This window comes from Plectropomus leopardus, chromosome 12 (assembly GCF_008729295.1).
Source record: "Plectropomus leopardus isolate mb chromosome 12, YSFRI_Pleo_2.0, whole genome shotgun sequence".
NCBI classification, from domain to species: Eukaryota; Metazoa; Chordata; class Actinopteri; order Perciformes; family Serranidae; genus Plectropomus; species Plectropomus leopardus.
In genome coordinates, this window is record NC_056474.1 from 22,358,519 (window position 1) to 22,382,305 (window position 23,787).

A 23,787-nucleotide genomic window follows, 5' to 3' on the forward strand; every position below is an offset into this window, starting at 1 on the left:
CGGGGAGGAAGAAGCTACAAGGATGGCGATGGAGCTAGAATGAAAGACCCCGGCTGAATGTGGGAAATATGTTTCGGAAAAGATTGTGAGATATCCAGAGCGAAGATTTGGACCGCAAGGCATCCAGGCTGAAAAAGTTGCCGAGCAAGAAGCATCGTGTGGCTCGGAAAAGTTGCTGAAGTTACATCAAAATCTTCCCAGAGGAGGGATATTTGCGCAATGGCACGCACATAGGAGAAAGACAAAAACTTTTGGGGTATATCTTTGGGGAAAGTGTGTTTCTCGAGGCGCACCAAGGACGTTTAAAGTCGCCGCTGTATCCGACGCAGGGAGATAAGATTGTATCTCTCGATCTGTATCCTGTCCGTGCTGCCGGAGGGCGATGGGGGCCGCGCCGGGCTCCGGCTGGGAGGAGGGCGAGTTTGAGTTCAAGTTGGTGTTTGAGGAGGACCCGCCGCCGCGGCAGAGCCAGGGGCCATCCCCGGTGCGCACAGCCGAGCCGGAGAGCTCCGTTCCCGGGGAGGAGAGTGAGTGCGCCCTACTGCACCTGGAGTCCTCCAGCAGCAGCAGCATGGGTTAGAGTCATTTCTTGGATAGTTTGAATGCGTTGAAGTGAAGGAGAACAGTAGATCGAGGAAGTCTGAGCGGTCTGACAGTGTGACTTATAATGCATGGGAACGTGCGTGTGTGTGTGTGTGTGCGTGTGCGTGCGTGTGTGTGTGTGTGTGTGTGTGTGTGTGTGTGTGTGTGTGTGTGTGTGTGTGTGTGTGTGTGTGTGCGTTTGCGTGCGTGCGTGTGTGTGTGTGTGTGTGTGTTTACAGCTGCATGTTGCATATGTTCCAATGAGGGCCTTCATCTGTATGCGTTAACATGTGAAGTGTCTGTGTGTGTGTGTGTGTGTGTGTGTGTGTGTGTGTGTGTGTGTGTGTGTTTGAACTTGCATGTGATGTGTGTGCGTGCCTTTATCTGTAAGCATGTGAGCATTCGTATATTTGTTTTTGCGTGTTTTGTGTGCATATCTGACTGTACGCCTGTTAGTGAGTGCAGTTGCGTGCGTGTATTTGTGTGTTTGCGCATGTGTGCGTGCAGCCCCAGACTCAATGTGTTTCCAATCAGCTGTGCGTGTGAGTAGAGTTAACAGCTGCCATCTGGGGAGGAACCTCAACCTCTGTGTACTGAACAGGCACCACATACACACCTCCCTCCCTCTTTCACTCAACCTCCATCTCCCCCCATTTTTTACTCCACACACACACAAACACAACAAACACACACACCTCCTATCCTCACATCCACTCTCATTTGTTTCCCGCCCACACTGGCATACAGTTGTATTACCACACCCAAGGCATGGAAGTGAACTGCAGGACAAACAGAGCAATTCTTCACTCAAGGTGATAAGTTTTTACTTTTTCAGAATGTTACAGGAGAGTTTTGTCAACTTTGGTGGCACCCATGGTGTTCAGATTTATGTCCTGAACTCTCCATATCTTTGATAAAGCATGCAAACCTGTCGAGCACAACTTTTTTTGGCTTGTGACAGAACAATGTTGACTTGCCGTTCCATGTCATAGGTTTGACATGTCTACCAGTTGTGACCAGGTCAAGTAAACATTTCTACTTAAACTAACACTCTTATTTATTTCAGTAACTTTTAGATTTTTGGAGAGGTCAAATGTAGAGCTGTACTGATTCCAATTTTTCTTGAAATATGTAATATCTCCATCTGAGGGTACAGAACACCAATCAAGTGCTTTATTGTCTCCAAATTTATAATCTGTATATCGCTGCGTAGAGCTCATTGGAGTCAGTTTTATATGAGGTAACATGAGGCCAAATACTGTTGTGGTCCTAAGAAGTTGGCAGTTTGCCGTGACTTAATGAATGTAATCTATAACAGAGCCACTGATTTTTTATAATGACAATGATGGAAAAACTGCAGTAAATGTGGATAAGTCATGTCATGTCCGCAAACCAAAGACTGTCCATGGCTAAAATTATTCAGTAATTCACAAGTAAAAAAACATCTATGTTAGGTCTGAAAAAGAAAAACAGTTTTCAAGCAGTAATATGTCTGTTCTGCTCTCTTATCATCTCAGCACTCAGATTTATCCTGTGACACCTTATAGGGGTCATGCTCCCCAGGTTGGGAAGCCTCTCCTTTTGAAAGGTTCATCTCAGGTTGCAAAATGAAATATGACCGAATAACAGTTCACCCTGAAATCAAAATTACATAATTTTGTAACTTGGTTTGTGGAGCTCAAAGCACCAAAATAAATACATTTGAAAAAGTCAACAGTAATGTCTCTTTCCAGAAATCATGATCCGGCCACTCAAGATAATCTACAGATCTTGTTGTGAGCAGTTTCATGGAGGAACTATTTTCTTTCTATCAAACTGTACCTGCCAACCAGGGTTGGAAATTAGCACCAGCCATCAGCCAAACCCTGGTAAAATATGCAAGTGGCTGCTAGATTTGCTTCACTCACAAGCCGAAAAAACAATGGTAATCTATTGAGCAGCTGGTAGATTTTTGAGTGAACCAGCCACATACAGTAGGCAGGTGTACAAAAAAGTTAATTTCCATCCCTGCCTCCAACTGTATAATTGCACTGAAAGAAGCGTGTATCTACTCATGGATGAGAGGCTAGTGCTTGTGAAAGCACGAGATGTAAACGTTAATGGGGTTCTCCTCAGCTGAGCTGTAATATTAGCTAGCTCAGTGGTGCTAAGTCAGCAAGCAGTAGATGCACACTTCCCTCTGCATGGTGATACAGATGCATGTATTGTTCAGTTGTAGAAAATAATTCCTACATGGAACTGTTCACAAAGTGGTCTGTGGATTATTTTAAGAAAGCAGGTCGTGATTTCTGGAAAGAGACAATGCTGTTGATTTTTTCAAATATATGCCTATTAATACATATTTTGCACTTGGAGCCCCCCACAAGTCAAGTGCCATTTAGTTCCATTATATTGGAGAGAAGGCAGACATCTCTACAGCTGACAACTCAACAACTCACACCAAAACAATCTAGACAATCACCTGTAGACTTTAGAGCGCTACAGGTGAGAAGAAAAATCCGTTTGTTTTTTTTCCCGTTACAGGGGTTCTTTTTGGGGAGTTTTTTTCCTTGGGTGATGTGAGGGTCTAAGGGCAGAGGGATGTCGTACACTGTAAAGCCCTCTGAGGCAAACCATGTTTTGTGATAATGGGCTATATAAATAAAACTGACTTGACTTGACTGTCCCTTTAAGATAAGGCATCCCAAAAGACAGTGGCAAACTGATGGTGTGTACAACAACAGTCAGGTAAACTTTGGTAAGGTTAAACTCTTCTGCTGGTCTGCACACAAATACATTATTGTTTGCTAAAAAGTTAAAAGAATCCAGAGGAGGTGAAATTATCAATTATTTTATGAGAAAAAAACAGCTTGAGGGAGGTCTGAAAAACTACAGTAAATATTTCTGTTCAGTGTAGCAAAAAAATATATGTATTTTACTTCGATCTCCTTTTTATCATCCTGTGACCCCTTGTGGGGTTCCTACTGACTTTTTGCAAGGTTCAACTCAGGACACAGAACAAAATATTACAGTACATTAGATCTGTTAGATCTTTATTGTCTTAGGTACATTTTCGTGCCTCATAAACTTCTCTGCTGGTCTGCACACAAACATCTGAATCATTGTTTCATGTGAAAAGAGAAGTTGCCTCAGCACTGCAGCTTTAACCACTTGGAAATATTTCTGTTGCCAGGAAACATTTGAAGAGATTTTTCACCCCGAGTCTTAATTTGTTGGCAGTTGCTGTTTTGTGTCGGCGTTGCCCAAAAATTGCCCGTAGGGCCCGCCGCCACTGCAGCACAACAATGATCAGTTGGAGCCTCGTTCATTACAGAGTAACTACTGTTTGGCTCCGTGTGGAGGCCGACCACACCACGCTGGGGAAATGTTGTGGTGAGGACTGTGGTCTTCAGAGGTCGTGTCCTCATTTGGATGATTAGTTGGCAAAAAGAACGAAATGTTTTGTTCTCTGAAATTTTTAAAGGGAGATGCAGAAAAGCCGAGATTCGCATCAGAGTTGGTTTTGCGACTTTCTGCCGTGTAAGATTTGGATCAGGGCGCCAAATGTTTGGTTACAATTCCCACTTCACCCTTTAATGCACTATTTATGACTATAATACATGGTAAACATGGATTGAAATAGTTCTTCACACTCAAGTAGAGTTTATAAAGGTGTTAAGTAAATTGTTTCCATATGTCTGTGTGAGATTATGGAACATAAAACCAAATCTGCTTTGTCATGTAGTTTTTTTCCTGACACAAGCCTATATTTTTGTTAATCTGATGTACAGAATACTGTATCTTCATTTTTGACATGTCTGGTTAGAGTTCTAGAAAGGTATCATTTACTATTGCAAAATCATTCACTACAATGTTCTGTGTTGCCTTGCTGTAGAATAAAAGTGTTTTTGGCTATTTAAGGTGAAATAAATAACAATATTAAGACTAACACTTTAAGGGTAACTTCACTACCTTTTCACCTGGACCCAATCTCCCATGTTTTTGTGCTTAAATGACTAATGGGATCAGCAGTTTTTGAAAATGGTCCAGTATTGAAATACTGCTGCAGCCTGCAGCTGCAAAACTGGCTGCAATGTAATGTTCAGGCAATCACACACCGTTAATGTATATCCACAAAAAGTGCTTGTTTTGCCACTGACAGGCTCAGATAATTACGTAGTGTCTGACAACATAATGGAAAGGAACCATACAGAGATAGACTCTTCTATTATATAGTATGATCCTTTTAGTTTAACCAGAAACAGACCCAAAATCGCTGTTGCTAAATCTGCCAGACTCCATAGAAAAACAACAACCAAAAAACCCAACAGTGATATTAACATAATTAGACACAAGTTATTCAAAGAGGACAGGAATAAAATAAAATTCACAAAAGCCATCTTTTTTCGTCTTTCCACTGTTCCAACAATGACCAAAGTTGGTTCGGTTTACACAAACCTTTAATTCACACAGTTAGATGTAAATATATGCTGGCTCTATACACTCTAAAAAAAACGGTTTATTTAAGTCTGGTGGGTTTAGCATTAGCAATTTTGGGGTTGTTCCTGGTAAACAAAAATGATCATATTCTATAACAGAAAAGTCTATCTCTGTAGGGATCCTTTCCGTAATGTTTTCAGACACCTACATAATAATTTGAGCCTGTCGGTAGCAAAAACAAGCACTTTCAGTGTAAATTGTTGGTGCATAATTGACCCAAGTGGTTACATTGCAGCCTATTTGCCGCTGCCTGCAGCAGTGTTCTTACTCAATACTGGACCAATTTCAAAAATAATTTTTCATATTAGTTACTTAGACTCAAAAGATGGTAAAACAGGGCCCACATTGGAAAATACTGAAGCTAACCTTTAAAGAATAACAAAATAAACACAGTTTAGATAACTGTGATAAATGTGTTTCATTTAAAAGAGTAGTTCATCAGCCTTGCATATAACCACCCCTATGTGTCATTTTTACACTTTGGTTTTTGTACAGATCAAACAAATAAGATTTAATGTGTTATAGTTAGTTAGTAACTTTAAAAGTGTTGCTAGATGCATTTTGTTACTTTTGGACAGAACCAGGCTCACTGTTTCCTCCACTTTCAAGTCTTTATGCTAAGCTACGCTATCCGTCTAGCGGCTGCAGCTTTATTTTTTCCATACAGATCTGAAAGTAGTATCAATTTCATCTCTCGGCAAGAAAGTGAACCATCATATTTCCCAAACGGTCAAACAGTTCCTCTGTGTTAGAAGTGACAAAACACTGCACTTGTTTCAAAGACATTTAACTGCACTTCCTGAGGAAAAGTCCCTGTTGCATGCATTTTCCATATGGCATCAATTACAGATCAGTAAATTAAGGAAAATTGATGTGTAATGAACGATGTAGGCATGCTGATGATAAAAAAATGAATCTCTGCATACCGCAAAATGTGTTTACAGTGTTTTGATTGACATGTAATGAGTATTTCTCGTGCCTTATTCAAAAGAACAGCATGCTCTGAGAGCTTACTGTCATTTTGAGGTTGTGAAAAAAGATTAATGGGAGGTCACATGACCCCCAAAACCCACAACATATGATATAAAAAGAAAGTGTGTTTGAACCAAAGAGAAAAGAGTTGTTTTTTACTAGAAAGCAGCCAGAAGATAAATTGTTGCCATGTGGCAGTGAAGGTGTGTGTTAGGAAAATGAACACAGCGTAAACTCTTTATAAGCAGCATTTCATAATCAGCATTTTCTAGCAAGTAAGACCAACTTTTGTCCACAGTTTTGATACTTTTGCCAACAAAGGCATACAAGCTCACTCTGTGCTCTGAACCTGTGAATTTGCCACCTGGTTCTGCTTGAATTACTTTTTGCTGCCAGTATTTGTCATGCCTTCACACATTTAGTTTAATTATTCTTTCTATCAGTTACAGATAACCACCACTCAATTAGCATCCCAAGCCCGCCACCCTCGGCCAATCAGCGAGCTGGGATGCATTCCCCACCTCCACGGAGGGCCCCCACCAGAGAATTCAGTGGGACCTATGAGAGTTTGCCGGCACGCTCTGTACAGGTGAAATGACCTGTTTATAGGTCCTGTTCACTCATAATCTAAGTGTTGCACCTGAAAACTTAAATGGATACTTTCCAATTTTCAACCAGCTTTGTATCATAACGATGTGCAAAGTATGTGTAAATGAACTGTGGTAAACTTCCCTCCATCTTACCAGTGCCGAGATCTCCATACATACTGCATTTTTGTATACCACAGACAGAAAGTGTTTGGAAGAAAGAGAGAGAGAGACCCCCCTTTGTCTCTCTCAAACATAAACCAGAAAAAGGCAGCAAACACTTACATTTGAGAATCTTGAATAAGCAAATATTTGGCATTTCTTGTGTTATCGACTGAGTGTCAAAACAATTTTAAAGGTGTCTCTCGTTGGCCCTCCTCCTCCCTTCAGGTTTCAGAGTCTCGTGTTGTTGAGTGTCCAAGCATCCAGATCACCACCATCTCCCCTGAGGATGACGTAGCACCCTCCATTTCTAGTTACTGGGACATGGGTGGCGGTGGCGGGTGGGACCGAGAGCGCCTCTACCTCCCCCTGCTGGACCCCTTTACTTACCGTGACAGATGCCCGGGCTCCCTCAGCCACAGCCCCAGTCCTGGCTCTAGCCCCTCCTCCCGAGGCTGGCTCAGCCCCGCCTCCAGCTGCGACTCCCTGCTGGTGGAGGAGGAGGAGCTGAACGAGGCTACAATCAATTTTGGGCTCTCGCCATCCTCAAGGCCAACGTCCCCTGGGGGTAAAAAGCGTAGAAATTCTCCCCTGATCTCCCCTTGTACTTCAAGGAGGGGTAGTTACTCAGAGGAACTGCAGGGATGTAACCTTGAGGGTGGAGACTCCACCAATCAGTCTCAAGCTCCGCCCAGCAGCTGTGAGCTCAGCATCCCACAGAAAACCAGGAAGACGTCGTTGGAACAGGTGAAGACGTTAGCATGGTTTCATGGTGTTTCTTTAAAGCTTGTTGTCTGGCACTAAAGTGGTAAACCATGTGTTCTAGTTGTCTCCCAGGGAGGTGGATCAGGAGCAGGCTCCAGGCCACAGCTCCCCCTGCCCGCTGCCAGAGACCCAGCACACAAGGAGAGAGCCCCCTTCGCTGGGCATGGACTACCTCTCTGTGCCCCCCGCTCTAGCCTGGGGCCGCACCCGAGCCAGTGCCCACAGCCCTCTGTTCAGGCAAGCATACACACCACCTACGTACATGATAATATCCATCAAAAGTCGCAGTTTGAAGTTCAGTACTGATGATATGTTAACAGGATACCCTAATAACAAATACAAATACAAAGAGAAACAAACACTGAATTTTGAAAAAAGTGACTACCAGTGTGTCTTTTTAGAAATAGTCTCTCCATTACTATTATAAGAAGAAATGCTTTTAGTGAATTTTTAAATGTGATTTTTCACCACAACAACAGCTGCTGTGGCTGGTCACAGAGAGCTTGCTGACACCAGCATTTGGAACATTTCATCAATAATAGGGGAACAGCACTTTGTTTAAAAATTCCAGTATATTCTTTCCATGGTCAAGGAGGCCAAGAGAAGTCTCATCAATATTTGTGAACATGAGCTACTCTTTCCCAGAGCCAGAAACCAGAGAGGAAAGTGTCCAACTTGAGATGTCCTCAAGTACAAGTCTGGAGCTGCTCCATGGACAATGAATGGGTTATTTGGGTATAGGCACATCCTGAATGGCCAGCTACATTTATTCTTTTTGTTAAAGCGAATGCGTGCAGTGTATTTCCTAAAGAGTCCTGTAGAGGGTGGAGCCTGTGTGAAATAGAACAGAAAACGTACCTTTATAATCAATCGTTCCCCTGGCTGCTCTCTGCAGACGGGTTTCCATTTACTCTCAAATTGCGTAAATTGAAATTGTGAATATAAAATACGCCTAATGGAAACACGTCAATTTTGAAAAAACACCAATTTATTTCAATTTTGAAAAAACACCAATTTATTTCAATTTTGAAAAAACACCAGTTTATTGCAAAAAAGTTTTTGCAAAACTGCAATGGAAACCCTTTTTCTGCTTTTATAAGTCACATGATGCTATGGCTATGCGCTTGTTGGTAGGAAGTGGCTCCTTCGAGCATGATGCCTCAGGCGCTGCAAGAGGTCTTATTGCATTGCATATGTCATGTCATAAATTGGGCAGTTATTCTGGAATTTTTGAATCCACAGTTCCTCTGTGAAATCACTTCCCAGAAATCTATCACCTCCCAGAAATACCTCATATGTGGCCACTCCCATGTATAAGGGGCTTGCCTTTCCATTATCGTCACCTTCGATGGGAAATAATGACGGCTAGTGTGGTGACTGCAATAGAAATAAACCTGCTAATGTCTTGAACATCCATTGCCACGCTTCTTGGAATGTTATCACCAGAGGAGAAGTCGTATAACATCACTTAATAGAAACGCAGCATTTCTAAATTGTGTTTTATCAAGATTTCAAAAATACTGCTTAATTTTTTCGCAAATCTGTAATTGAAACTCTTGATTGCCATCTAGAGCAATGATTCCCAACCGATGGGTCATGGTCCAAAAGTGGGTTACAGGTCCATTCTGAATCAACCACATGTGACTTGCAAACCTATCAAATTTGTAAAAAACGCACTTTATTTTGAAGTACACTGAATTTCCAGCACAGAGCTTTTATTTTGAATTCCTGTTGTAATATGAGTGAATCACAGACATGTACATCACAGAGACAGCAAACTAGCTCGATGACATGGCTAAACACACGTATGACATTGAATATATTAAATTGAGTGGAGCTTGAACTAATGACAAGGGAAAAATGTGGACCCCTTGGGTGGACCAGCTGGGAACCACTGATCTAGAGCATCTTTTGCAATTCATTGTCTACTGACAGACTTTATACTCTATGACATCTCAAGTTTGAGTTTCATCACTTTAGTTTTTTGATTTGGAGTAGAATTCTTCCTTTTTACTAATATTTTGGGCCGTCTCAGACTATAATATGTAGAAATTTTAAAATGGGCATACGTCCCCTTTTAATTAATTTTACTGGGGCTCTAGTAATCAGTGAGTGCATGCACGGAGTCTGAGTAAATTTGTGCAGTACATAGTGTGAACTCTGCAAATCTGCATCATATGTGCACTCACTTGGCTCTAAGAATATAATTCAGGGTTTAACAACATCTGCTTAGTGTTGTATGAGAATGCAACAGTAAATTTGCTTGCAGCATGTCACTGTGGTTTTATGTTTTCCAGCAAAAAAGAAAGAAAGAAAGAAAGAAAAAAAAGATTAACTTGATTTAAATAACCCACTCATGATTTATCTTTAATGAAAAGTTAAGATGAAAAAAAAGTCTTTTGATCAAAATAAAAATATGGAAATATATGCCTTGATACCCTATGAACTGTCATATATAAACATTCAGTACATCAGTTTTATCCACATTACTGAGCATTTGCTCGTCTCTGCAAGTCCGTTTTGCGTTTATCATGTTTGTGTGTGTAAATTATATGTAAATCTCATTATTTGGTCTGCAAAGTATTTATTCATTGGCATCTCAGCATTGTTTTAAATATCTACTGCAACTAAAAGTGTTTAATGTTTTACTGATATAATCCATGTGTAGGTCAAATGCTCTGCCGCCACTCGACTGGCCGCTGCCATCCCAGTTTGACCAGTATGAGCTGCGAATTGAGGTGCAGCCTCGACCACACCACAGAGCCCACTATGAGACAGAGGGGAGCAGAGGAGCTGTCAAGGCCACACCAACAGGACATCCTATTGTCAAGGTGAAACCCAAAACTGCAGGTTGAGGCAGCTGCTTTAAGTGACACAGATTCCTTAGCTTTTCTCAAAACCACATCTTGCTTAGGAATGCTGCAAACTTATATACTCATAATTTATTTGCTTTTATAATGAGGTAGTTTTAACAACTGCAACTGTCCTTTTGTAGAATGTAATTTCTTGTGAAGCTAAAGTAGAAATTTAGTTTGAATGTTGTGTTTGCGTAGCGCTGGAGCAAAGTCTCAGGACACGTGTTGTGGCTCACTGCTGTCGGCCTCATCACAGTTTGATCTCGTCCTTCACACTGTGTCTCTCTACAGCTGTGCGGCTACACAGAGAGGAAGCCGCTCTCCCTTCAGGTTTTCGTCGGAACAGCAGACGACCGATCGATCAGGCCACATCCTTTCTATCAGATACACAGGTACTGAACTGCATCTCTGTTTAAAATCAAGTTTATTACCACACTCCCTCTAGTCTACATTAATATTCAAGGGACTGTGTGTATTCGTCATCTGACCACTGTGGCTTTAACCATTGCATAAGTGACCACCAGCTGCTTCTAGTGTTGCTCCAGGAAATTTCTTGCACCACTTGTTCTCAATGTAACATGTTATTGACGAAAATATCAGTGTAGTGAAGATGTAAAATCTTGAAAGGCCAAGACATGTTACTACTTTGAGGCCTAGCGTTGGCTGTTATTTTGCTCAGGGTTTCAGCATCTACGTATGAGATTTTTTGGGGGACATTAACAGCATATGATTTGTCTGTATTCCAATGTATTTATGCAATTTCCTACTACATTATTATTTGTTCGTTTCATAAATTCATATATGCATAAACCGAAAACCGTTTCATTCAATTATGCTCACTATGAAGTCCTTTGGTAGCCAAATGGCTACAGTGCATGCCCATAAGCCCAACTTAATACACATTCTGGCTTCTACAGATCTAGAAAGTAAAAATTAAAAAAAAAAGAAAGAAAAAAATGCTCCTATAATGTCGGAGCCCAATGGCTTGTTTTATTTGACCTAAAGTCCAAAATCCTAAGATATTCGAATTTACAATTCAATAAAACAGGCAAAACTATTATGTGCTGTAGCCTGCACATTTTAGAAAATCTTGCTTGATAAATTTCTTACACAGTCAATCTTAATCCGCACAAATTTGGACAGAGCCTCAGTCTATCATGGGACTTTGATTCTGTAAACAACTTTAAATGTAAGGCTGTTAAACTCAGCTGCTTGTGCTTTCTCAGGGTGACAGGGAAGATGGTGGGTACTGCCAGTCATGAAAGCGTCCAGGCGGGGACCAAACTACTGGACATCCCCCTCAACCCTGAGAACAACATGACTGCACTGTGAGTATTAACGAGACTTTTCCTCTTAAAGCCCACTTTTTAGTGCATGTTTTTCAGCCGTATACTCCAGTTTATACAGTGCAGACGTCTTTTTGTGTATTCTTTCATTTAGATTTCTTTTACTGGACCAGTGTTAGGTGGATAAATTTACAAACGTTTGTGTCGTAGCATCGACTGTGCAGGGATTCTGAAGCTGAGGAACTCTGACATCGAGCTGAGGAAAGGAGAAACAGACGTCGGAAGGAAGAACACTCGCGTCCGTTTGGTGTTTCGTACCCACCTCCCTCTAGCGCCCCCTGTAGCTCCGCCTGGTCGAGTCCTGGCTCTGCAGGTAGCCTCCCTGGCCATCGAGTGCTGTAAGTAAATGGGCAGATGAACTAGAGAATACCCCTTTGCATAATACTTACCAAAAGCAGGTTGTGTGTAAGATTTGTGGTATAAATTGGGAGTATCAGTGGTTTAATTTGCCCGCCTCTCCCTGCCTCAGCCCAGCGTTCAGCTCAGGAGCTGCCCGTCATTGAGTCTGTCAGTCTGACTTCCTGCTCTGTGGAGGGAGGAGAGGAGCTTCTGCTGAGTGGCTCCAACTTCCTGCCAATCTCCAGAGTCCTTTTCATGGAGAGAGGGACAGGTAAAGGTCCATCAAGGAGACAAAATCGTTTCTTATGATGTTTTTCTGATCATTTGTCTCTAATACCTTGATCAGGATAATATAGAGCCAGTAAAGATTCTGAACTACTTTCCAGAAAATACTTGTGACACACTGCCTGGGGAAAAAAAAAAAAGGAGTGAAAAAGTGATACAATTCAGATATGATCACTGAGTCTGGAAATTAATTTAAATAATAGTTAAAGTAATAATAATCCAGTCCATTGCATTCAGTTTTGAATGGTGCACCACACCGCGCCAGTGACAGCTGTGACGGGAGGCATTATGGTTTCATTTTGTGTCCATATCACAAGAGCACCTTGAGGGAATTTCTTCAGTTTTGGCATAAAAATCTTCTCGGATTCAATGATAAACTATTTAAAATTTTGTGGTCAAAGGTCACTGTGACTATGTGTCCCCCTCATTCTCTTGAACACAATACCTCAAGAATGCCTTGAGAGAAGTTCCTTAACTTTGGCACAAACATCCACCTGAACTCAAGGATGAAGTGATTAGAATTTGGTGGTCAGAGGTCAAGGTCACTGTTACATTACATTACATGTTTTTGGCAATAACTCAAGAATTTATATAGATACGACAAAATTTCACACACATAGGATAAGTGATGATGTTTTATATCGAAAAGGTAAGGTTTGCAAAAACACTTTTCATTGCCAAACATAGAAAAAGAAGGGGAAACATTTGTTGCTGATACCAAATTAGTGACACTAATCTTGCATGTCCACCCTGAAATTGTGCAGATTGTGTAGATCTTCTGTGTTTTGGGGTTGAATATGTGTGTAAGGCATTCATGTTTTAGAATTGGTATCATATTTGAAGCCATGTTAACTGTTATGGCTACATATGAGTGTGGACAGACATGGTTTTGAACAGTTATTGCAACTTGACTGGCATACAGACGATAATTCTAATGTTATACTCTATTTTATTTATTAGCTCAGCAACAGCTCAATACATTGTGTTCTGGCCTCTGTCTTTCCGTTAACACTTTGTAACAGCAGTCTGGCACTTACAGACTGCACAGTTGTGCAGCATTCAGTGGAAAATTATTGTAGGTCTGTGTGTGTGTGTGTGTGTTTGTGTGTGGGTATCTACATTACAATTAATTCTCCCTAATGTTTTTAAAATGTTAGATGGTAAACTGCAGTGGGAGGAGGAGGCTCATGTCGACCGTGACAACAGCAATGAGGTAATTTTACGTCTGGGATATAGGTTCTAAAAATCGCAATTTAAAAAGTCTCTGCAACAATCTGACCTAATTTTTTTCTGCACCTCTTTTTGCGACAGTGTTTGTTGTGTGTGAGGGTGCCGGCGTACAGTGACCTGTCCGTCAGTCGGCCAGTGTCAGTTAGTCTTTACGTCTCCAATGGGAAGAGGAAAAGGAGCAGCACTCACTGCTTCAAATATCTCCCCAGTGAGTGTCTAATCACACCGTATTCACCTCTGTCTATCTTCTGTCTGTTGGAGGTTATATTTATCATTATATATATATATACACACACACACACACACACACACACACACACACACACACACATATATATATATAAAGAAAGATGTGACACCCCTCCCACTGTCTTGGAGTTGGAGGCTGTCCTGACCAACCTCACCACACAGCTGGCCGACATGAGAGGGTCGTTACCTTGATTACGCTCACCTGGGCCTTGCAGGCTATAAAAGATGAGCAAGGTAGCAACTTGATCTCTTTTCCTCCAGCACACATCGACCCTGCATTCCTGGTTTTTGGTTTTGAGCCTTCAAAGCCTCCACAGCACACTTGGCACACATCCATTACTGACCTGATCTACACACTCCATTGTCCATTTAAGTTAATCTTAGTTTAATAAATTATACATTTTTTACACTACATTACATTAACTGAGCCAGTTTGTGACAAAGAGAATTAAGACTTTTGTACATGATTCTAAAAAAAAAAGGCACAAATTGGTGTATGAAAATTCACAAGAATGCAGAAAATTAAGTGTTAAATGTTCAAATTTTTTTGGCGGAGGACCCCCAAACCTTCTGTTTCATATGCCTCATCCCAGCGATGAAACAAAATCCAAGCCCTTGCAAATACTTAAGTCTCCAGCTGTGGATTTCATTCCCATTTCTCGTGATTTGTTTCAATATGGAATCATAACGAGTCTATATAAATATTTATCATCCTTATGTTCATTAGGAGATTTTCTACTACAAATTGTTTTCACATACAACAGTCTTTAAAAAAAACAAAAAATTATAATCTTATAATATAAAAATTGAATCAGACATTTACATGAATATAAAATTCTTAAAATAAATAATACATTTTAAATAAAAAGAACTGTGTTTCTAGCTTTATTTGCAGCAGAATTAAACTAAAAAAGCTACAACATAAAACCTTTTTTTAAATGTTTATTTAGAAAACATTGAATAATAAACATAAAGATGTTATTACACATATTAGTTAAACTGTTTCTGTTCCTCCTCACAGTTATGTTCAAAGAGGAGGACCCGTTGCTGTCCCGGCCGTCTGTGCTGCCTCTGGATGGGGGGACTGTGTGTCCTGTTGGGGGTCAACCCAGGATGGACAGGGGCTTCCACACGAGAGGCGACCCCATGGCTGATGATCGAGGCCTGGGCTTCCACCTGCCCCCTTACCCCTCCACCTACTCCCCTCCCTGTCCCACTATGGGTTACCATGAGGAGTACTGCTCCAAACCCGACGCTGCAGTGGAGGAGCCCGGCGGGTCCAGGGCAGCCCTATCTGAGCGTCAACCCAGCTTTGAGAACCTGGAGCTGGGCTTCACTGAGCTCCTTCCCCCCCTGTACCCCCGCGGCCCGCAGCCTCCCTCCCCCTCTCCTTCCCCGTGGCTGGACTCACCGTACCTTTCCTCCTCACCTTCTCCCTCCCACTCCTCCTCTCTCAGCCCGTTTCCTGCCGGCAGTCCCATCTCGACCTCCCCTCTGCCTCCCATCCCCACCTCCCCCTACCCCCAGTACTCTGCTTATCCTCAGGAGGTGTGTCCCTCTCCTCCCTCCAACCCCAGCCCATATCAGGACATGTGCCCGGCACCCTACTCCCATTACGAGGGCTGGGACCCCCAGGGAAGGGTGCTGGGGATGGGACATGGGGGAGAGAGGGATGCCAAGATCCAGGAGTGCCCCCTAGAGTTTACCAGCTCTTCTATGCACCACATTACATTTGAAGAAGGTGAGTTGCTTTTGTCTTTATCTTATTGAGTGCAATAATCTGATGAAAAGATGAACTAATTGACTAGAACATAGACATTTTAAGGACAGAGACGATAAAGAAATGTTTTTATGTACAGTATGGATGTTTGGATGAATGGCAGAATGAATGTGTTGAATGATAAACTGACAGGTAGACAGCAATTGTCTAAATAAATGGTTAAATGCATTGCTTTAGAGTAGTTGAATAAGATAATGCCAAATTTCTGTCTGTGAAGACTCCATAGGCTTAGAAACTAGGATGTATAATTTAGTTTTTTAATGATATTGAATTATTATTTCCATTCACTGGTGCTTTAGATGATAGTTGGAAATGCTCTCCATACTTACCTCATACCTGTCCCGGTAGTCACACTGTATATCGTTTTAAACTAGAAGGGCACTTTTAGAGCGTAGACCTCCGGAGAATGTCCTATCTTGTAATGTTGATAAAAGTGAAAAAATACTTTATGTACTTGCCCCCCTTAGGATCTGTTCCAAAATTTAATGAGTAATTACAGCGTAATTCTATTTTTCCGTTCATATTATTTGCTTGCATTACCATTTAACTGCATACTATAAAACAACGTCACTTATAAAACACAAGCATTGTCAATGATGTTAAAGTCTGAACAAATAGAGAGTTGACAGATGTCAATTTTAATCCCATAATTTGGGATTAAATTCAGGATCAGAGTGGAGCTGAATTGTTACAAGCATGTGCCAGCCATCATAGTTGGGAGTGAAGCCTTAGATGCAGATATCCACCTGGAAAATAACTCCTCTTAATGTCTGAATAAATTTAACCAATTCCCAGTAACAACCAGTGAAGACTTATGTCTTTATTTTGATTTCATGATTCTTGAAGTGATATTAATTATAAGTCGTTCTTCCCTTCAGTGCAAAATGACAGAATGCTGCATTGTGTAGCCTAGGTAAAAACAGTGTTATTACAGCCAATACCAAATTTGATATTTGATTATGATATATGAACCTATGTTTTTTTTTCTTATTAAAGGGTCAGTTCATCCCAAAGTCAAAAATACATATTTTTCCACTTACCTGTTGTGCTGTCTATGAATATAAATGTTTTTGGTGTGACTAAGAGTATTAGAGATATCAGCCTCAAAGATGTCTGTCTTCTCTCCAATATAATGGAACTAAATGGCACTCGGCATGTGGTGCTCAAGGCACAAAAAAATAAATTTAAAAAGAAAAGAAAAGAAAAAATCTACCACCAAGTTTTGTGAAAACTGGGCCAGTAGTTTTTATGCAGTCCTGCTGACAAACAGACAAACACACAAACAAACTGAACTAACAACATAACTTCCTTGTGGTAACAATAGATACATGTAAACAAATACTTTTGATAAAGATCCCTTACATTTTTTTTAAAATAAGATGCACTGAGTGGGATCCTAAAAGTTGAAAATGTGTGTTCTCTGGTAAAGAACTCAAAACTACCTCAAACATATCTTTGGCATTTTTCTTGAAATATATACACTGAGAAGGATATATTGGTGATAAAATAAATTAGCTGACGTTATCTTGCAGTTTTGGGGCATACACTAAAAAACTGAACAGCTGCTCCCATTTTGAATGTTCCCAATCTCCAACTGAATTTTGAACTGTTCAGCATTGAAGACTTCTGATGTAAGTCAGCCAACAATGTAAACATTTCTGCAAGAAACTTTGAAAAACTGCATTACTGGGGTGACGTCTAGCTCACTGGGTAGAGTTTGCACCCAATATGCCTTTGGCTCCTGCAATGGCCTGGGTTCAAATCTGGCCTGTGGCCCTTTGCTGCATGTCATTTTCCCTTATCTGTCCCACCTCTCCTGTCTCAAAAGGTCTTTTAAAAAAAAAGAAAAACTGCACTGCTGAGCTACTGTGAAAATCATCTTAGACAAGTTATTGAGATGTTGCAACTACTGTGCTGAAGGTTATACATATAGTTTTACAGGTCGGTATAATTCTTGCAAAAAGCTAAACAAACTGTACCAATGACATTGATATAAGAGGTGGATGAAAGGATGATGAACAGGATTGTGATTTTCTCTCCTCCCTCCACAGTGTCGGAGTTCATCGGGGAGGACATCCAGTCTTACCAGTCAGGCTCACAGATGGACAACCAGCCAAATTGAGCTCAGAGCAGCTCATTTCCTCCTGTTTGATATTCATTTTAAATCCATTATGCACTTGGTATTAAGATGCATCGCTCCTGTTTCATGTGATATTGACAGGAGGATTTGATAACCAGGACACTGTTGTAATTATGACCACAGGTAACAGTTTTTATGTGGTTTTATAAAGGGAAAACATGTTTTCAATATAAATTATACAAACAAGTGCTTGGTTTTGGTGTGTCTTGTGTTTTTCTTTCAAAAAATGAACACTCATACAAGGTGAATAGATGGACCAAAGGAAAAAGGCTTAGGCACTGTGGAAAACAAAATGGTTTAATAAGATATTATGTCATAATCTCTACAATCCCATGTAACTATATAAACATGTTTTGTAAGAGAGGCACTTATGTCTTTATTTTAAGATCGCATTAGCAGGAACTTAATCTATCCTACAGTAAAGACACATTTCACTGCTAGGATCCGGAATGTGATTGAAATGAAATTTTCTGAGTAATGGTGGCAGGATTTAGGATGCTCTATTATATAAATATATATAAAAAGGGATTTTTTCATTTGTGCATTTCTGCAATGCCTTCCTTTGGCATGGTAGTTTAAAGGAGGACTATGTAAGATTTAGTGGCATCTTCTGGTAAAGACTGCAGATTGCACCCAGATGAAACGTCTCCCATGTGCCAAGCATCAACTCCTGGTTAGAATGCCTTCAGTGTTTGTTGTTCAGGAGGTTTTTACCAGGAGCCAAATTATCTCTTCTACTCCAGAACAAACAAATCAGGTGATTAAAACTGAAAACACTGAATAAAGCAGTTTCACCCTACAAATCAGTGTTTCTCAAACATGGTTTAGCTTGTAAGAAATGTTAATGTTAATGTTTGCTCACCATTTGGTCTGATAAGTTAAGATCCAGACGTTAATGAGATTTTAACCAGGAGCTGAGTTATCCGCATAGGTCTCTTACTCTTCAAAACAACTGGACCAAGTCATTAAAACTAGTAAAAAGACTAAATAAAGCATTTTTATGTTACAAATCAGTGTTTCTCCGGTACTGTTTGGCATTTCGCAAACAGGCCACTCACCCAGCACCTGCTAATGTGTAATAACTTAAGATCAGGATTTTCAGGAAGTTTTTATTGGGAGCCAAATTATCTGCATTGTGCATTATTGTGCTGTGGAGAGAGAACGGTCTAACTAAAGCAGCTTCATGTTTAAAAATCTGCTTTCCCGTTCCACTGCTTGTTGCAGAGGGGCTGCTAACTACAGTAACGAACCTTATATACCGCATATAGCCCTATCTAGAGCCTGTGTTTGATTTGTCCATTTTGGGCTGCAGTAGAAACATGGCCCTGCAACATGGTGAACTTTGAAGACAAGGTCCCTTATGTAGATATAAACAGCTCATTCCAAGAAAATGAAAACACAATTCATATTTTCATGTGATAATGCATTAAAAAAAACATACTTAATATGGTCAATTTTTGCTAATATGTCCCCCGAATGCTACACACTGAACCTTTAATGCTGTGACTTATCATCAAAGAAAATGACAAAAAGTGGTAAAAACTTTACTGACAAATCACCTTCAATGTTTCTGAATCATCTGCCCTCAGCAGATGCTAAACCTGTGGTTGGTGTTAACTGTTGAGACAAAAGGTAGTTTGACTTCATTTAAGGATGATGTAACCAGGCTGTGTCTGTCAAAACGTGTTTGAAAGGTTTGTATGAGAAATAGCTTGTTAGATCCTCTCTAAGCAGAGCAGGTTTGTCTTGAAGAACAGTGCCACCTGGGGGGGCTCAGGACCAGAAATGCCTCAACAAATCTAAATCAGCAACTGTTGTGAAATCACTCCTCCCGCTGTAAAACTTCACAGGTCTTATTTCCTGCTATTTCTCCACTAAAAAGACCATGGCTATAAGAGAGATGGACAAAAAGTGTTTAATTTTTGCAAACAGCAAAGGCAATAAAAATGCAGCAACCCAACAAAAAGACACTAAAGTAACATTATAGGTTTTCTTGACAGTTTTATGGGTCTAAATGGTTCAGCGTAACCATAAATGGGCATGTTGGGAGCTTGAGACCAAAAAAGCCTTAATGTTAAGGGGTAGATATAGTTGGTGTAGCACTTTGAACATCTTTTAAGAAGAACTTACTGTTGGAATTTGGAGCCATAATTCCTTCATGACATTCACTTTTCCAGCAGCTCCTATTTTATTTCTCTCTGGCAGCAGCTCAGGAAAGGTAGTTACACGTGGAAAGTTTAAGAGAGGTGAATGTGGCAAAAAATAGAGCGGAAAACTCCGAACACAAAGCACCACTGACATTTACTTTCCTCTCTGCTGAAAATAATTTGATTTTAGTTATTTTTGGATACCAATTGTTGGCATCCTCTTCTGTCAAGTTTTTGTTCATGTAAAAACTTCTACAGTGTAAAAACATTTAAAAATACAACTTTCTATTCATTTAGAAACTGTCCTCTGGTGTAATAATTCAAATATTTAAGTTTTCTTTACTAATAGGCACAGTCTTTCTCTTATTTGGAGCCCATAAGTTTGGCCACATTTACGTGATTTTTGGTTCATGATTTTTAAAATCTCTGTCCCAATTAGCAGTTATATATTCTGTATTTTGACAACACACAACTTAATTTTCCATAATATCTATGTAGCATAGTTTCCCAGCTTAAGAATAGACAAGCAAGGTCACCATGACTTTTAGCTGCTAAATGACCTAAAATATTTTGTTTCAGTGGCTCCTTTAGCAGCTTTTCCTGCATCAGGACCAAGGGCCTCATAGCGGGGAGGAGAGTGGGACTGATTACCCAGAGCCCCAATGGTGGTGGTGGTGGTCAGTTGGAAGACAGAACTTTTATTGAGTGTTTGCTTGACATACTGTACACTGGCATGTCTTTCCACAAGAAAACATAGATGGGGCTCCAAAAAAAGAGAACAAAACAAAACAACAAACAAAACAAAGAAGTATGACTGATTTTGTAAGAAAAAAAAAGAATAATGGATGAGAGACATGGTTTGAGTGGGGGGCCCACAGACACTGCCCATGCAAAGGGCCTAGAATTTGGTGCTACACCCCTGATAAGGACACACTACTCCACAATATTTCTCATAACTTGAAACAAGTACAGTTAGAAAAAAAACAAAAAAACTCACTCTTCCATCCACTTATCTTGTCACACTGAGTCACTCAGAGTGTCACCAGGGGGAGGTATAATCTCAGATATCACACAGTGAGAGCTCTGAGCCAGCCTGACTGACACAAACAGGTTCATGAAACAACAGCCAAGTGGACCCTTAATGGAAATGCCTGTATTAGATCACAAAGAACCTTTGGGAAAACAGAATGACCATTATGTGGGTAAACATAGCCTCAGTCATTACAGTGCCAAAAGAGAAACTAACTATAGGGCCACTGAGGTATGTGGGAATCATACAGAGCAGTCAGGCTACTGCCGCCTACTTGATACACTACAGGCTGTTTTACCATCATAATGCCTCCATAATATCCTACTGCTGCCGATGCTGACACTTAGGCTGTAAGCTATGCTAACTCTATGCTATGCTCATATTAATACTTCTAATTATAATTTTAATGTTATATAATGCTTCAACACTAATAATAATACTACTGCTACATGTATCAGTTTAACATCAATTATTAAATGGAGGTGAATGTAATTTTGTTTAATAAATCACATTTAACATGACATAAGCTAGATTGCACCAACAAGGATTAACTTTTAAACCTGATTAAATCATGGTTCACGTTTAGATTTTGTTACACCAAACATAAAGACTTTAAGCGTGGCTCTGTGCAAATGTAACAAAATTAACCTACTAGCACCCCTAAAGTATATTAATTACTACATACTGTATATTGTTTGCTTGTACAATATCAAAAGTGTGTTATTTACTTATTTTTTTATTCATTAATTATTTTTATTTTTTAGGGGGGATTATATGCACGACTTATTCTTGGCTAGGGCATTAACCTCCTTCCCATGTCAAAGTGAAGTGGCAACCAGCAGAGGGGAAGTCTCTGCCCCACCAAGAAATAGTCCTGCTCATGACCCCAAATAAAACCAGGCCTTTTTGTTACACAGACTAAGCGGTACTCCCTATGACATAAAAACTGAATTTTATGTGCAAAATCAATGAAGTTCTCCTTTTAAACAAAAGGATGACAAGAAACCTTTTACTAGAAGCTATGACTTACAATACAGTCAAGAGTCACTGTAGGGTCAGAGGACGCAAATGTGTTGAAATAAAATTATGGAACAACCCCACAAAATAACTCCAATTGTTACTCAAAAACAGCTTGCACAGCTGTTTGTCATTGAGACTCTTGTGGTTTGGAGAGAGAAGAGGGAAGTAAGTATCTGTGGGAAGATGAGGATACATGAGCCTCAGCACTGGAGGAATGGTGAGCCTTTCCAAACACTCAGCACATCTGTGCGACTATTTTAATATGTCGTATGTTTTCAGTTAAGTATTGTGTTGTCATTTAAATTTGCTTGTTGTTACACACTTGACTCTTGGTTGTGTTGAGAACGACACATCCGCTTTAAGAGTCGAAACAAGACGCTGCGTTTGAGACAGAATTCTTTCTATGGCCTCTTTCATTTGAGTTTGTATAAAGCTATTGTAGTGCTGATGACTTACGCTCTTTGTTCTTTTTATGGGTCAGAGTGGGAAGGCCAAGAATTAATTTAGTTACTTAAGGAGAGTAGGAAGGCAATACTCAACTAGACTTTTTCACTGCACGAGAGAAACAAAGCTAGCCGGGAGAAGTGGTGCCCCCAAGGGGAGGGCACGGGGGGCCATGGCCCGCCTGTCATAAACAATGTATCCCCTCCCCCCAGTGGCTCCCCCTGGTGAAAATAATTGGAGGTCTACATTACTGTTTTTCATGAGCCTGTGGTATGCTCATGTTCTATGTGCAAAGTATCTTGTGAAACTAGACAACCTAAGGCATCCATTGGTACCAAGCATGTCAGCATAGCTTTTTGGTAAGGGGGCTAAATAACACTCCAAAGTTAGGCTAAATTTTGGGAAAGGGAACAACTGGCATGGTCATTTTCAACCTTGAACTCTCACCTCAGGATATCTGAATGAAAATGCGTTCTATGAGTACCCACAAGTCTCCCCTTAGCCTGAGAAGGCTTGCTCCCAGTAAATGTTTTGTTCCTTACAATCAATATACTCATTCATATTATAGCTTTATATAAGTCTTTTTATTTGAAGAACAATGAATCCCCGAACATGTACACATTAAACAGGGCTGTTGTGGAATTCAGAATGTTGACTGGTATTAGTCTATACACATCAGATAATTATTAATAATTACTTTAGAATAAGAAAAGAAATTATATCAATATGCAATTTTTTAACTCTCATATTGACAATTATCAACAAGCCCATATACTTCAACAACTTAATTCCTGAAATTGAGTTATGGCTTTTGGTTTTGGTGTGCCACCCCAAGATTTGCAATGGTCCTAGAAATGGCCGGAAGAACATGACAAAGAGCTCAAGGTGTCAACCTCCAAGTTCCCAGATCCCAATGCTTAACACCTTCAAACTCATAAACTCAAACCCAGGGGTATACAAGCTCATTAAATGTAGCCTGAGCTTTTTAATTCAAGTGCTGTGTCCTTAAAGGTGTCCAGCCTTCAAAGGATTACAAGATACTAAATTTGTACACAAAGACCAAAGAAAAGCAAGAAAAGAGTCAATGATAAATAAAACCTAAGCTGAGTCAAAACATCTTCTATTTTTTAGCGCTTAATCCAAACTTTGTGAACCAGAACAACTCTGCAAGTTCTGTTGCACATGAATAGTTATGAAGTTGAGTCATAGTGTTCCTGTCATGTGATCCAGGCACACTAACCCCTGACTTGCTTGTGGCTGCGCTTGCTATTGTAGTAGCTGTGTTCCCATGCCAGAGGTAGCAACCTTTCCTTAAACAAAATAAACACTGTGACATGTCATTGTGTCCGGGCTGGGCGTCATTACTGTCTCTTTT

General features: G+C 40.3%; 1 protein-coding gene across 1 annotated transcript; it reads left to right on the forward strand.

Moving 5' to 3' along the window:
* Nucleotides 1–17,957, forward strand: nfatc4 (nuclear factor of activated T cells 4). Its single transcript, XM_042498482.1, has 13 exons — nucleotides 1–575; nucleotides 6,477–6,622; nucleotides 7,011–7,529; nucleotides 7,609–7,784; nucleotides 10,216–10,378; nucleotides 10,694–10,794; nucleotides 11,629–11,730; nucleotides 11,899–12,086; nucleotides 12,218–12,358; nucleotides 13,530–13,585; nucleotides 13,684–13,810; nucleotides 14,873–15,592; nucleotides 17,683–17,957. Exons 1-13 carry the CDS (start codon nucleotides 383–385, stop codon nucleotides 17,751–17,753), a joined length of 2,703 nt encoding a protein of 900 aa, XP_042354416.1. The 5' UTR covers nucleotides 1–382; the 3' UTR covers nucleotides 17,754–17,957.
* Nucleotides 17,958–23,787: the final 5,830 nt, after the last annotated feature.

Bases quoted from the DNA above. Each gene is read 5' to 3' on its own strand.
- nfatc4 (XM_042498482.1), top strand. From the start codon at position 383: ATGGGGGCCGCGCCGGGCTCCGGCTGGGAGGAGGGCGAGTTTGAGTTC. The intron at 576-6,476 runs GTTAGAGTCATT...TCTTTCTATCAG, and splicing joins CTCCAGCAGCAGCAGCATGG to TTACAGATAACCACCACTCA. The intron at 13,811-14,872 runs GTGAGTGTCTAA...TCCTCCTCACAG, and splicing joins CTGCTTCAAATATCTCCCCA to TTATGTTCAAAGAGGAGGAC.